Below are 14,773 nucleotides of genomic sequence, written 5' to 3'. Positions count from 1 at the left end.
CTGTCAGACCCTCACGTGTCCCGTAGATCTGAGCTGTCAGACCCTCACGTGTCCCGTAGATCTGAGCTGTCAGACCCTCACGTGTCCCATAGATCTGAGCTGTCAGACCCTCACCTGTGACGGGATGGCGTGTCTCGTAGATCTGAGCTGTCAGACCCTCACGTGTCCCGTAGATCTGAGCTGTCAGACCCTCACGTGTCCCGTAGATCTGAGCTGTCAGACCCTCACGTGTTTCGTAGATCTGAGCTGTCAGACCCTCACGTGTCCCGTAGATCTGAGCTGTCAGACCCTCACGTGTCCCGTAGATCTGAGCTGTCAGACCCTCACGTGTTTCGTAGATCTGAGCTGTCAGACCCTCACGTGTTTCGTAGATCTGAGCTGTCAGACCCTCACCTGTTTCGTAGATCTGAGCTGTCAGACCCTCACGTGTTTCGTAGATCTGAGCTGTCAGACCCTCACGTGTTTCGTAGATCTGAGCTGTCAGACCCTCACGTGTTTCGTAGATGAGGGTCTCTCAGGTCCTCCATGGCACAATGTCAATGTTCTCTTTGTTGAGGTTAAGCCAGGATCAGTCGGGTGCCGACCTCCTGCCCTCCATGTGATGAGACATCTGGTAATGATGATGAGGACACGATGACCTCCATGTTCTGCACTCACCGGATGGGGGGGGGATTACATCGGGGGTTGGGTTGTGTAGACCTGTGAAGGGAGAAGTGAAGTGCTTGGCGCTCGTCTTTTATATTTCTATCATTTTATATGTAAAATTCGGCACCGAAGGCGGCCATTGTTGAATATTCCAAGGCCTAATAATGACTTCAGGTGTTCAGATTCTCGCCGATGTGTGACCTCTGACCTCTGAAGGGTCATGTGTGAGAGTTCAGAGGTCAGACACATAAATGGGAGTCGTTCTTCCTGCCGAAGGATTTGTAACTCTGTTCAGTCGTGTTTTGTGGTTCACATACATTTTTCACAAAACATGAGCTTCTGGGTATTGGGGGGGGGGGGGGGGTGTAATAGGATTTCCTTCCACAATGCATTGCCCCCAACAAGGAGAATGGCATGAGCCCTGTGTGAGCTCTGACATGGATCAGGGTTCACCTCCCGGAGGAGTAGATTGGATCTGAAAGATGACTATTGGGGGGTAGATAGGTTGACTAGTAAGGGACCTGATCCCTTTACCCCTCCAGGGCACAGATGTGTCTCTTATATTCTCTTTGTGTTTTTTTAATGGTCCGTGATGTGGGCGGTTCATGGATGGTCCGTGGTGTGGGTGGGCGGTTCATGGATGGTCCGAAGGTGCTGGTGGGCGGTTCATGGATGATCCGTGGTGCGGTGGGCGGTTCATGGATGGTCCGTGGTGCGGGTGGGCGGTTCATGGATGTCCGTGGTGCGGGTGGGCGGTTCATGGATGGTCCGTGGTGCGGGTGGGCGGTTCATGGATGGTCCGAAGGTGCTGGTGGGAAGTTCATGGATGGTCCGTGGTGTGGGTGGGAAGTTCATGGATGGTCCGTGGTGTGGGTGGGCGGTTCATGGATGGTCCGTGGTGTGGGTGGGCGGTTCATGGATGGTCCGTGGTGTGGGTGGGCGGTTCATGGATGGTCCGTGGTGTGGGTGGGTGGTTCATGGATGGTCCGTGGTGTGGTTGGGAAGTTCATGGATGGTCTGTGATGTGGGAAGTTCATGGATGGTCCGTGGTGCGGGTGGGAAGTTCATGGACGGTCCATGGTGCGGGTGGGCGGTTCATGGATGGTCCGTGGTGTGGGTGGGCGGTTCATGGATGGTCCATGGTGCGGGTGGGCGGTTCATGGACGGTCCGTGGTGCGGGTGGGCGGTTCATGGATGGTACGTGGTGCGGGTGGGCGGTTCATGGATGGTACGTGGTGCGGGTGGGAAGTTCATGGATGGTACGTGGTGCGGGTGGGAAGTTCATGGATGGTACGTGGTGCGGGTGGGAAGTTCATGGTCCGTGGTGCGGGTGGGCGGTTCATGGATGGCCTGTGGTTTGGGTGGGCAGTTAATGGATGGTCCGTGGTGCGGGTGGGAAGTTCATGGTCCGTGGTGCGGGTGGGCGGTTCATGGATGGTCCGTGGTGTGGGTGGGCAGTTAATGGATGGTCCGTGGTGCGGGTGGGAAGTTCATGGTCCGTGGTGCGGGTGGGCGGTTCATGGATGGCCTGTGGTTTGGGTGGGCAGTTCATGGATGTCCGTGGTGCGGGTAGGAAGTTCATGGATGGTGCGGGTGGGCGGTTCATGGATGGCCTGTGGTTTGGGTGGGCAGTTCATGGATGTCCGTGGTGCGGGTGGGAAGTTCATGGATGGTACGTGGTGTGGGTGGGCGGTTCATGGTTGGTCCGTGGTGCGGGTGGGCAGGTAATGGATGGTCCGTGGTGCGGGTGGGCAGTTCATGGATGGTCCGTGGTGCGGGTGGGCGGTTCATGGATGGTCCGTGGTGCGGGTGGGAAGTTCATGGATGGTCCGTGGTGCGGGTGGGCAGTTCATGGATGGTCCGTGGTGCGGGTGGGCGGTTCATGGATGGTCCGTGGTGCGGGTGGGCAGTTCATGGATGGTCCGTGGTGCGGGTGGGCAGTTCATGGATGGTCCGTGGTGCGGGTGGGCGGTTCATGGATGGTCCGTGGTGCGGGTGGGCGGTTCATGGTTGGTCCGTGGTGCGGGTGGGAAGTTCATGGATGTCCGTGGTGCGGGTGGGAAGTTCATGGATGTCCGTGGTGCGGGTGGGAAGTTCATGGATGGTACGTGGTGTGGGTGGGCAGGTAATGGACGGTCCGTGGTGCGGGTGGGCAGGTAATGGGCGGTCCGTGGTGTGGGTGGGCAGGTAATGGGCGGTCTGTGGTGTGGGTGGGCGGTTCATGGATGGTCCGTGGTGCGGGTGGGAAGTTCATGGTCCGTGGTGTGGGTGGGCAGTTCATGGTCCGTGGTGCGGGTGGGAAGTTCATGGTCCGTGGTGCGGGTGGGCGGTTCATGGGCGGTCCGTGGTGCGGGTGGGAAGTTCATGGTCCGTGGTGCGGGTGGGCGGTTCATGGACGGTCCGTGGTGCGGGTGGACGGTCCGTGGTGTGGGTGGGCAGTTCATGGTCCGTGGTGTGGGTGGGCAGTTCATGGACCGTGGTGTGGGTGGGCAGTTCATGGTCCGTGGTGCGGGTGGGCAGTTCATGGTCCGTGGTGCGGGTGGGCAGTTCATGGTCCGTGGTGTGGGTGGGCAGGTAATGGGCGGTCCGTGGTGTGGGTGGGCGGTTCATGGATGGTCCGTGGTGTGGGTGGGCAGTTCATGGTCCGTGGTGTGGGTGGGCAGTTCATGGTCCGTGGTGCGGGTGGGAAGTTCATGGTCCGTGGTGCGGGTGGGCGGTTCATGGGCGGTCCGTGGTGCGGGTGGGAAGTTCATGGTCCGTGGTGCGGGTGGGCGGTCCGTGGTGCGGGTGGGAAGTTCATGGTCCGTGGTGTGGGTGGGCAGTTCATGGTCCGTGGTGCGGGTGGGAAGTTCATGGGCGGTCCGTGGTGCGGGTGGGCAGTTCATGGTCCGTGGTGTGGGTGGGCAGGTAATGGGCGGTCCGTGGTGTGGGTGGGCGGTTCATGGATGGTCCGTGGTGTGGGTGGGCAGTTCATGGTCCGTGGTGCGGGTGGGAAGTTCATGGGCGGTCCGTGGTGTGTGTGGGCAGTTCATGGTCCGTGGTGCGGGTGGGCAGTTCATGGTCCGTGGTGTGGGTGGGCAGTTCATGGTCCGTGGTGTGGGTGGGCAGGTAATGGGCGGTTCGTGGTGTGGGTGGGCGGTTCATGGGCGGTCCGTGGTGCGGGTGGGAAGTTCATGGTCCGTGGTGTGGGTGGGCAGTTCATGGTCCGTGGTGCGGGTGGGAAGTTCATGGGCGGTCCGTGGTGCGGGTGGGCAGTTCATGGTCCGTGGTGCGGGTGGGCAGTTCATGGTCCGTGGTGCGGGTGGGCAGGTAATGGGCGGTCCGTGGTGTGGGTGGGCGGTTCATGGTCCGTGGTGTGGGTGGGCGGTTCATGGTCCGTGGTGCGGGTGGGCAGTTCATGGTCCGTGGTGCGGGTGGGCGGTTCATGGTGTGTGTGGGCAGTTCATGGTCCGTGGTGTGGGTGGGAAGTTCATGGTCCGTGGTGCGGGTGGGCAGTTCATGGTCCGTGGCGCGGGACGTACAGTAATTGCCCCCCCCCCTCTCGTTTTGCAGGTAATAATTTGGGGTCGCACAGAGAAGTGTCTGAAGGAAACGGCGGAGGAGATCCGGCAGATGGGAACGGAGTGCCATTATTTTATCTGTGACGTCGGGAACAGAGAGGAGGTCTACCAACAAGCCAAATCTGTGCGGGAAAAGGTGAGCCTTCCAATCCGGAAATCTAAAGGGGCGTCGCCTTCCTCTGCTCACCGCTCCTCAGAGGTGGCGACTGCTTTTGTTTTCTCAGGCTGCAGGTCCATAAACTACCACTTGATCCTGCCAGAAATGTCCCTTTTTACTTTCTGTGCAATTCCCCGTTATCTGTCCTCGGCTTTCCCAGCCATGACCTACAAAACACCTCCTCCTTCCTATGTGACAGATGGAGGTGTTCTGTAGTCCTGTTGCCGTTACGCCCCCCCCCCATAGGTGGAGTGGAGTGAGCGTAGTCCTAGGACAGGAAGTGAGTTACTGGGAAGGTCACCGAGGTGAAAAGCCGCCACATGGAAGAACACGTGACAAAGATGTGCCGTGATTTGTAGGAAGCTTCTGCTGGACATCATATCAGGCCGAGAAAAAGGCGTTTATGGTGACAATCGGTGACACGTGATTTCTGCTTCCTCTGCAGGTTGGAGATGTCACCATCCTGGTGAATAACGCGGCGGTGGTCCATGGGCGGAGTCTGATGGACAGTGACGATGACGCTCTTCTCAAGTCCCAACACATCAATACATTGGGCCAGTTCTGGGTGAGTCTTCCTCTCTTCCATGGGGACCTTCCCAGCAACAGGTGGAGTCCTCTGAGGGGGGGGCCTCTGGTGAGAAGAAGGGGGGGGTCTTCCATGGGGACCTTCCCAGCAACAGGTGGAGTCCTCTGAGGGGGGGCCTCTGGTGAGAAGAAGGGGGGGGTCTTCCATGGGGACCTTCCCAGCAACAAAGACTCCGCCTCCCACTCCAGGTGGAGTCCTCTGAGGGGGGGGGCCTCTGGTGAGAAGAAGGGGGGGTCTTCCATGGGGACCTTCCCAGCAACAAAGACTCCGCCTCCCACTCCAGGTGGAGTCCTCTGAGGGGGGGGGCCTCTGGTGAGAAGAAGGGGGGGGTCTTCCATGGGGACCTTCCCAGCAACAAAGACTCCGCCTCCTGCTCCAGGTGGAGTCCTCTGAGGGGGGGGGCCCTCTGATGAGAAGAAGGGGGGGGTCTTCAATGGGGACCTTCCCAGCAACAAAGACTCCGCCTCCCGCTCCAGGTGGAGTCCTCTGAGGGGGGGGGGCCTCTGGTGAGAAGAAGGGGGGGTTCTTCCATGGGGACCTTCCCAGCAACAAAGGCTCCGCCTCCTTCAGATCTTCCATTGTTCAAATGATCAGAACTCCCCGCTCCAGGTGCAGTCCTCTGATGATAAGGGGGGGGCCTCTGATGATAAGGGGGGGGCTTCTGATGAGAAGGGGGGGGGGCCTCTGATGAGAAGGGGGGGGGCCTCTGATGTGAATCTAATTTTATTCATTCATTTATAAAACCGATTTTTTTTTTCTTTGGCTGGAAAATTTTTGTAAAATAAGATGTGGCCCCTCCCATGTTCTGTAACGTTTGGAAATCTAGAGGAACAAAAAAAGCCGTTTTTATTTTCTTTAGCCGCCACCATTTATTGAAGTGGATTGACCCTTGAAGTAGCTTCCTCTGTTCCAGTAATTGCCGGTGGAATTTTAGGACCAAGAAGTGTTGGATTGGAGGTTGATGGGTTGGTTTTGAGGTTGGATTGGAGGGTTAGTGGGTTGGAGGTTGGTGGGTTGGATTGGAGGGTTGGATTGGAGGGTTGGTGGGTTGGATTGGAGGGTTGGATTGGAGGGTTAGTGGGTTGGAGGTTGGTGGGTTGGATTGGAGGGTTGGTGGGTTGGATTGGTGGGTTGGATTGGAGGGTTGGTGGGTTGGATTGGAGGATTGGTGGGTTGGATTGGATTGGAGGGTTGGTGGGTTGGATTGGAGGGTTGGTGGGTTGGATTGGAGGGTTGGTGGGTTGGAGGTTGGTGGGTTGGATTGGAGGATTGGTGGGTTGGATTGGAGGGTTAGTGGGTTGGAGGTTGGTGGGTTGGATTGGAGGGTTGGTGGGTTGGATTGGTGGGTTGGATTGGAGGGTTGGTGGGTTGGATTGGAGGATTGGTGGGTTGGATTGGATTGGAGGGTTGGTGGGTTGGATTGGAGGGTTGGTGGGTTGGATTGGAGGGTTGGTGGGTTGGAGGTTGGTGGGTTGGATTGGAGGATTGGTGGGTTGGATTGGAGGATTGGTGGGTTGGATTGGAGAGTTGGTGGGTTGGATTGGAGGATTGGTGGGTTGGATTGGAGAGTTGGTGGGTTGGAGGTTGATGGGTTGGATTGGAGGGTTGGTGGGTTGGATTGGTGGGTTGGATTGGTGGGTTGGATTGGAGGATTGGTGGGTTGGATTGGAGGATTGGTGGGTTGGATTGGAGGATTGGTGGGTTGGATTGGAGGGTTGGTGGGTTGGAGGTTGGTGGGTTGGATTGGAGGATTGGTGGGTTGGATTGGAGAGTTGGTGGGTTGGAGGTTGATGGGTTGGATTGGAGGGTTGGTGGGTTGGATTGAAGGATTGGTGGGTTGGATTGGAGGGTTGGATTGGAGGATTGGTGGGTTGGATTGGAGGATTGGTGGGTTGGATTGAGGATTGGTGGGTTGGAGGTTGGTGGGTTGGATTGGAGAGTTGGTGGGTTGGAGGTTGATGGGTTGGATTGGAGGGTTGGTGGGTTGGATTGGAGGATTGGATTGGTGGGTTGGATTGGTGGGTTGGATTGGAGGATTGGTGGGTTGGATTGGAGGATTGGTGGGTTGGATTGGAGGGTTGGTGGGTTGGATTGGAGGGTTGGTGGGTTGGATTGGAGGATTGGTGGGTTGGATTGGAGGGTTGGATTGGAGGATTGGTGGGTTGGATTGGAGGATTGGTGGGTTGGATTGGAGGATTGGTGGGTTGGATTGGTGGGTTGGATTGGAGGGTTGGTGGGTTGGATTGGAGGATTGGTGGTGGGTTGGATTGGAGGATTGGTGGGTTGGATTGGAGGATTGGTGGGTTGGATTGGAGGATTGGTGGGTTGGATTGGAGGGTTGGTGGGTTGGATTGGAGGGTTGGTGGGTTGGATTGGAGGATTGGTGGGTTGGATTGGTGGGTTGGTTTGGAGGATTGGTGGGTTGGATTGGAGGATTGGTGGGTTGGATTGGAGGATTGGTGGGTTGGATTGGAGGATTGGTGGGTTGGATTGGAGGGTTGGTGGGTTGGATTGGAGGATTGGTGGGTTGGATTGGTGGGTTGGATTGGAGGATTGGTGGGTTGGATTGGAGGATTGGTGGGTTGGATTGGAGGGTTGGTGGGTTGGATTGGAGGGTTGGTGGGTTGGATTGGAGGATTGGTGGTGGGTTGGATTGGAGGATTGGTGGTGGGTTGGATTGGAGGATTGGTGGGTTGGATTGGTGGGTTGGATTGGAGGATTGGTGGGTTGGATTGGAGGGTTGGTGGGTTGGATTGGAGGATTGGTGGGTTGGATTGGAGGGTTGGTGGGTTGGATTGGAGGATTGGTGGTGGGTTGGATTGGAGGATTGGTGGGTTGGATTGGAGGGTTGGTGGGTTGGATTGGAGGATTGGTGGGTTGGATTGGAGGGTTGGTGGGTTGGATTGGAGGATTGGTGGTGGGTTGGATTGGAGGGTTGGTGGGTTGGATTGGAGGATTGGTGGTGGGTTGGATTGGAGGATTGGTGGGTTGGATTGGGGGGTTGGTGGGTTGGATTGGAGGATTGGTGGGTTGGAGGTTGATGGGTTGGTTTTTGAGGTTGGATTGGTGGGTTGGAGGTTGGATTGGAGGATTGGAGAGTTGGTGGGTTGGATTGGAGGGTTTGTTGGGTTGGAGAAGGTGAAGGTCCGGCTGTATAGATCATTCACACAGATGTCTTTGTTTTATTGCAGACCACCAAGGCTTTCCTGCCCCGCATGCTGGAGCTACAAAACGGACACATTGTTTGTATAAACTCTGTTCTGGCGTTATCGGCCATCCCAGGAGCCATCGACTACTGCACCTCCAAGGCCTCCTCCTTCGCTTTCATGGAGAGTTTGTCCTTGGGGCTTCTGGACTGCCCAGGAGTCAACACCACCACAGTATTACCCTTCCATACCAACACCGAGATGTTCCAGGGAATGAGAGTTCGGTAAGTACCAGAACCACCGCCATGGTGAGTCCACCAGCAATGGTACCCATAGCAATCCGTTAGACCTTGGCTGAAGTTTGAGGGAGATCAGGGTGTAAGCTCATTGGCTAACGGGATATCGGCTAGCTCCTCATTGGCTAACATGATATCGGCTAGCTCCTCATTGGCTAACGGGATATCGGCTAGCTCCTCATTGGCTAACGGGATATCGGCTAGCTCCTCATTGGCTAACGGGATATCGGCTGGCTCCTCATTGGCTAACATGATATCGGCTAGCTCCTCATTGGCTAACATGATATCGGCTGGCTCCTCATTGGCTAACGGGATATCGGCTGGCTCCTCATTGGCTAACATGATATCGGCTGGCTCCTCATTGGCTAACGGGATATCGGCTGGCTCCTCATTGGCTAACGGGATATCGGCTGGCTCCTCATTGGCTAACGGGATATCGGCTGGCTCCTCATTGGCTAACATGATATCGGCTGGCTCCTCATTGGCTAACGGGATATCGGCTGGCTCCTCATTGGCTAACGGGATATCGGCTGGCTCCTCATTGGCTAACGGGATATCGGCTGGCTCCTCATTGGCTGACGGGATATCGGCTAGCTCCTGCTTCCCGGATATCTGTAGGTTTCCTTCGTCTGCCAGACAGATGAGAATTCTGGAGAGAAATAGCTGGCGACTCATTCTGAGGAAAATAAATAAAATCCTCACTCCAAATCCAAAAGAGAAGTCCGGGTTCTGTTGGGTTTTGTTTTCCAGCGCCACCTGACGGTATGCATGTAACATAAGCCAGATGTGGATACAATTAGCTAGATTCAGAAACACGATGGCGAATCACTAGATACCGCGTCGTAAGTCCGAATCCGCACCGTCGTATCTTTAAGCGTATTCTCAAACTGAGATACGCTTCTCTGTTGCTAAGATATGACCGGCGTAAGTCTCCTACGCCGTCGTATCTTATGTGCATATTTACGCTGGCCGCTAGGGGCGTGTACGTGGATTTATGCCGAGAATATGCAAATGAGCAAGATACACCTATTCACGAACGTACTTGCGCCCGATACGCTGTTTACGTAAGGCGTTTTTCCGACGTAAAGATAAACCACCAAAAAGATGGCGCAGCCCATGGAAGGTATAGGCGACGGAACAGCTGTCGTATTTTACGTCGTTTGTGTAAGCGTACGTAAATGGGGCTGGGCGTAGGTTACGTTCACGTAGACAGCAATGAGTATTTGCGACGTGATTCTGAGCATGTGCGCGCATGCGCCATACCAACGGCCCTCATTTACATGGGGTCACGGGTATTTTACATGGAGCACGCCCCTACCTGCCTAATTTGAATTAGGCGGGGTTACGCCGGCCCATTTACACTACGCCGCCGTAACTTAGGACGCAAGTTCTTTGTGAATACGGTACCTGCCTCTCTAAGTTGCGGCGGCGTAGTGTATCTGAGATATGCCACGCCCGCACAAACATAAGCCAGTGTTTCTGAATCTGGCTAATTGTATTCATCTTACAAATCCTTAGATGTGGTGGCTGCATTCGTTTTCTTTTTAGGTTGCTAATTTATTGGGGCTACAGAACACCTCGCCCTCCCTTCCGTAGAACATAGGGGGAGGTGTTCTGTGATTCACAGAGAACTGGGCAGGGCTGGTATAGATTACACAGGACGGCGTTGGATTTCTGACAGAAGGAATGGTATTTATTGAACAGATATAGAAAAAACTGCCCATAGATGGGCCCCCGCTGAACCGGCTGAATTCTGACCCGTCCACGGCCGTTCCTATCCAGGAAGAGCAATTGTCATTTCCCATCTGTGGATGGATCTTGTGTGCTGAACCTTTGTATTAAGATCACCAACACTAATATATTAGTACACCAGGATCGTTGGCTTTTTATAGCTGTCTGTGTCCCCAAGAGAGGTTTCCTTTCATTTCCTGCTACAAAGTTGTCACCAAGACAGGAAGTGAAGTCATTTTATGTCTTTTGTTTCTACTACAAACTAAGACAAACGTGTCTAGGCTAGATCTGTTCTTCCACTCCATATCCTCCGCTCTGCAGAGACACGCTCCATAGAGATCCGCTCCCCATAGGCTGTGTGTCAACCCCCCTCCCCCCGCGCTCCTTGTAGACTGTGTGTCCCCCCCCCCTGTTCCCCGTAGACTGTGCCCCCCCCTGTAGACTGTGTTCCCCCCCCTGTTCCCCGTAGACTGTGTCCTCCCCCCGGTCCCCGTAGGCTGTGTTCTCCCCCCGGTCCCCGTAGGGTGTGTTCTCCCCCCGGTCCCCTTAGGCTGTGTCCCCCCCCATTCCCCGTAGACTGTGCCCCCCCCCCCGTAGACTGTGTGCCCCCCCCCCCCCCGTTTCCCGTAGACTGTGTGCCCCCCCCCTGTTCCCCGTAGACTGTGTTCCCCCCCCGTTGACTGTGTCCTCCCCCCGGTCCCCGAAGGGTGTGTCCTCCCCCCGGTCCCCGAAGGGTGTGTTCTCCCCCCGGCTTCTCACCAGATATCTTCTCTCGCAGGTTCCCCAACATCTTCCCACCTTTGAAGCCGGAGACGGTGGCCAGGAGGACGGTAGAAGCCGTTCAGAAGAACCAGGCGCTCCTCTTACTCCCGTGGACGATGCACCTCCTTGTTATCTTGAAGAGGTAAATGTTCCTCCTTGTGATCTCTCCGAACCCCAACCAAAAGTCTGCAGACCAGCCGATCTGTTCTGTGCCATCCCCAGTTCCCGAGCCTTGATTGGCTCCGATCAGAGAATGTGCGTCTCCACAGAATGCAGATCGGAGGAGGAAACCGAGAGGAAGACCCTGGCCGCCATTGCTGACCCTGGCCGCCATTGCTGACCCTGGCCGCCATTGCTGACCCTGGCCGCCATTGCTGACCCACAAGTCATTGACCCGGTACAAGCATGCAGCCAGTGTGGCTGGTACCTCCTTTTTCATTCTTGTTCCTAATAAGTAACCCAAGGGATTGAAGATGTGGGATCGGCATGGCAGCCAGGCAACTAGCATTTTATTTTTATTATATATAAAAGGAGAGTTCAGAAATCGTTTCTCTTAAGATTTCCATTTGAGATCAATGGCCTAAAAAATAAAGATCTTGGGCCGGATTCACATACCTGAGCGCATCTTTATGCCGGCGTAGCGCATCTCATATACGCTACGCCGACGTAACACAGAGCAGCGAGCACGGTATTCACAAAGCACTCGCTCCCAACATTGCGCCGGCGTAACGTAAATTCCTAGGTGTACGCCGGCCTAATTCAAAGTAGGTGGAAGTGGGCGTGATCCATTTAAATGAACCGTGACCCCATACAAATGAGGGGCCGAACGGCGCATGCGCCGTCCCGTAAATGCTTCCCAGTGCGCATGCTCAGAATCACGTCGGAACGAACGCCTAAGATATGTCGAATCACTGAACGTAACCTACGCCCAGCCCCATTCACGTAGTCCTACGTAAACGACGTAAAATACGACGGCTGTTCCCACGTCCATACGTTTGCATGAGTTGCGCCTCCAATATGTGGATTAACTTTACGCCGGACGTACGCCTTACGTAAACGGCATAGATTATTGCGACGTTCGTGAATCGGCGTATCTCAGTCATTTACATATTCAACGCGTAGGAAACTTGCGTCGGTCGTAAGAAGCCTATTTTCAGGCGTATCTAGTTCTATGGGCACGGCGCACAGATACGACGGCGCACATTATGCGGCGTATCTGTAGATCCGTGAATCGGGGCCCTCGTGTCTCGGGATCATCGTGGGACAGATTGAGCCCCGGATATCTTTTCTCCCACCCGCGTTCCCTGTGACTGCTTCTCCCATCCCCCCCCCCCCCCCCCCCGCAGTCGTAATGCATTCCAGGATCCTTCCCAGCAGAGTCTATCTATAGACCTTCTATATATAGAATGGAGGGACTTCCTGGGGGCAATTGTTGTCTGGGGGGGGCACAAAGTTTTCTTCTGATGATTGAGAGGAAAATATATAAAGGGCCAGATCCACAAAGAGCCGGCGTAACGTAAAATTTCCCATTTAAGTTACACGGCCTTAAAATTTCTCCCTAAGTGCCCGATCCACAAAGCACTTACCTAGAAATTTTCGGCCGTGTAACTTAAATTCCGCCGGCGCAAGGCGTTCCTATTCAAATGGGGGCGATTCCCATTTAAATTAGGCGCGCTCCCGCGCCGGCCGTACTGCGCATACTCGTGACGTCATTTTCCCGACGTGCATAGCGCGAAATTACGTTACGCCGAGCTTTGTGGATCGCGACGGGTCAATAAAGTTGCGTCAGAAAAAAAAAAAGATACGGCGAAAAAAAAAATATTTTAAAACAAAAAAAAAATCGTGTCGCGGGAAAGAAGGGTCTGCTTTTACAAGGTGTACTAACTTTACATCATGTAAAAGCAGCCCAGCGAGGGGCCGAGAGGAACCAAAGAGCCCCCGATGATCCTCTATGAAGGGCCCCCGATGATCCTCTATGAAGGGCCCCCGATGATCCTCTATGAAGGGCCCCCGATGATCCTCTATGAAGGGCCCCCGATGATCCTCTATGAAGGGCCCCCGATGATCCTCTATGAAGGGCCCCCGATGATCCTCTATGAAGGGCCCCCGATGATCCTCTATGAAGGGCCCCCGATGATCCTCTATGAAGGGCCCCCGATGATCCTCTATGAAGAGCCGAGAGACTTCATCCAAAATCTATCCGACCCCCAGGGGGGTTATTCCTCCGGGATTGGGGGGAACCTTTCTGCCCCCCTGAGGCCAACTCTCTATCCACTCATTAGATTGCAGATTCTGCCTCCTAAAGACCTTCATTCCGATCGCCATCAAGAGATCGTTTCCTTTCCTCACCAGAGGAATAAACTCCGGAGTTTGGGGTCTGAAGTGAGACATGAAAAGGCTTCTGAGTTGGGAAGACGCCACGGTGGTCCCAATGGGCACAATAAAGGGCGTGATCTGCCCTTCTGGTGCCTTTCCTCCTCCAGTGCAGTCTATGGGGTTGGGTCATGGAGGGGCATGTTTCTTATGTTGTCACAATGATACCCCTCTTCCTCTACTGTCCCCCAATCTCTCTATCTCCTGCCCCCCCCCCCAGGCTCCCTCTATCTCCTGCCGTCCCCATCCCACCCCCCGTCTATCTCCTGCCCCCCCCCCCAGGCTCCCTCTATCTCCTGCCATCCCCATTCCCCCCCCCCGTCTATCTCCTGCCGTCCCCATCCCACCCCCCCGTCTATCTCCTGCCCCCCATCTATCTCCTGCCGTCCCCATCCCACCCCCCCCGTCTATCTCCTGCCCCCCATCTATCTCCTCCCCCCCCCCCATCTATCTCCTGCCATCCCCATTTCTCCCCCATCTATCTCCTGCCATCCCCATTTCTCCCCCATCTATCTCCTGCCGTCCCCATTTCTCCCCCGTCTATCTCCTGCCATCCCCATTTCTCCCCCATCTATCTCCTGCCGTCCCCATTTCTCCCCCATCTATCTCCTGCCGTCCCCATTTCTACCCCGTCTCCTGCCCCCCCCCCCCCAGGCTCCCTCTATCTCCTGTCCCCCCCCCCCAGGCTCCCTCTATCTCCTGTCCCCCCCCCCCCAGGCTCTCTCTATCTCTGCTGTCCCCATCCCCCCTGTCTATCTCCTGCCCCCCCCCCCAGGCTCCCTCTATCTCCTGTCCCCCCCCCCAGGCTCTCTCTATCTCTGCTGTCCCCATCCCCCCTGTCTATCTCCTGTCCCCCCCCCCCCCCCAGGCTCTCTCTATCTCTGCTGTCCCCATCCCCCCTGTCTATCTCCTGTCCCCCCCCCCCCAGGCTCCCTCTGTCTCCCCCCCCCCCCCCCAGGCTCCCTCTATCTCCTGTCCCCCCCCCAGGCTCCCTCTATCTCCTTCTGTCCCCCCCCCCTCTATTGTTGGTATAACTTGCTGCATCCTGTCTGTTAGGAATTGTCAGCTGTATGGCCGAGTGGTTTCCTTCCCTTTGTACTCTCCTCCCTCCTTTCCCTTCACTGATTTGTCGCCCTGCGCTCTTCTCCCTTCACTGATTTGTCGCCCTGCGCTTTTCTCCCTTCACTGATTTGTCGCCCTGCGCTCTTCTCCCCTCACTGATTTGTCGCCCTGCGCTTTTCTCCCCTCACTGATTTGTCGCCCTGCGCTTTTCTCCCTTCACTGATTTGTCGCCCTGCGCTTTTCTCCCTTCACTGATTTGTCGCCCTGCGCTTTTCTCCCTTCACTGATTTGTCGCCCTGCGCTCTTCTCCCCGCAGTGTCCTCCCTCCTTTCCCTTCACTGATTTGTCGCCCTGCGCTCTTCTCCCTTCACTGATTTGTCGCCCTGCGTTCTTCTCCCTGCAGCGTCCTCCCTCCAGCAGCACTTGAAGAAATTCACCGGTTCTCCGGCTCCTAC

The 14,773-nt window shown here is 55.7% G+C and overlaps 1 protein-coding gene across 1 annotated transcript in view; it reads left to right on the top strand.

The window, feature by feature from the left end:
- The first annotated feature begins 4,170 nt into the window (after nt 1-4,170).
- Nucleotides 4,171-14,773, top strand: part of DHRS3 (dehydrogenase/reductase 3) — a 15,597-nt gene continuing 4,994 nt past the window's right edge. The window contains exons 1-4 of the mRNA XM_040326585.1: nt 4,171-4,341; nt 4,808-4,927; nt 8,140-8,378; nt 10,900-11,025. Coding sequence (XP_040182519.1) covers nt 4,258-4,341; nt 4,808-4,927; nt 8,140-8,378; nt 10,900-11,025 — 569 coding nt within the window. The 5' untranslated portion in view covers nt 4,171-4,257. The remainder of the gene's footprint in view (nt 4,342-4,807; nt 4,928-8,139; nt 8,379-10,899; nt 11,026-14,773) is intronic.

The sequence above is a fragment of the Rana temporaria genome, chromosome 10 (genome assembly GCF_905171775.1).
Source record: "Rana temporaria chromosome 10, aRanTem1.1, whole genome shotgun sequence".
NCBI classification, from domain to species: Eukaryota; Metazoa; Chordata; class Amphibia; order Anura; family Ranidae; genus Rana; species Rana temporaria.
The sequence above is the reverse complement of the archived record's forward strand: the minus strand, read 5'-3'. Positions and strand labels throughout refer to the sequence as shown.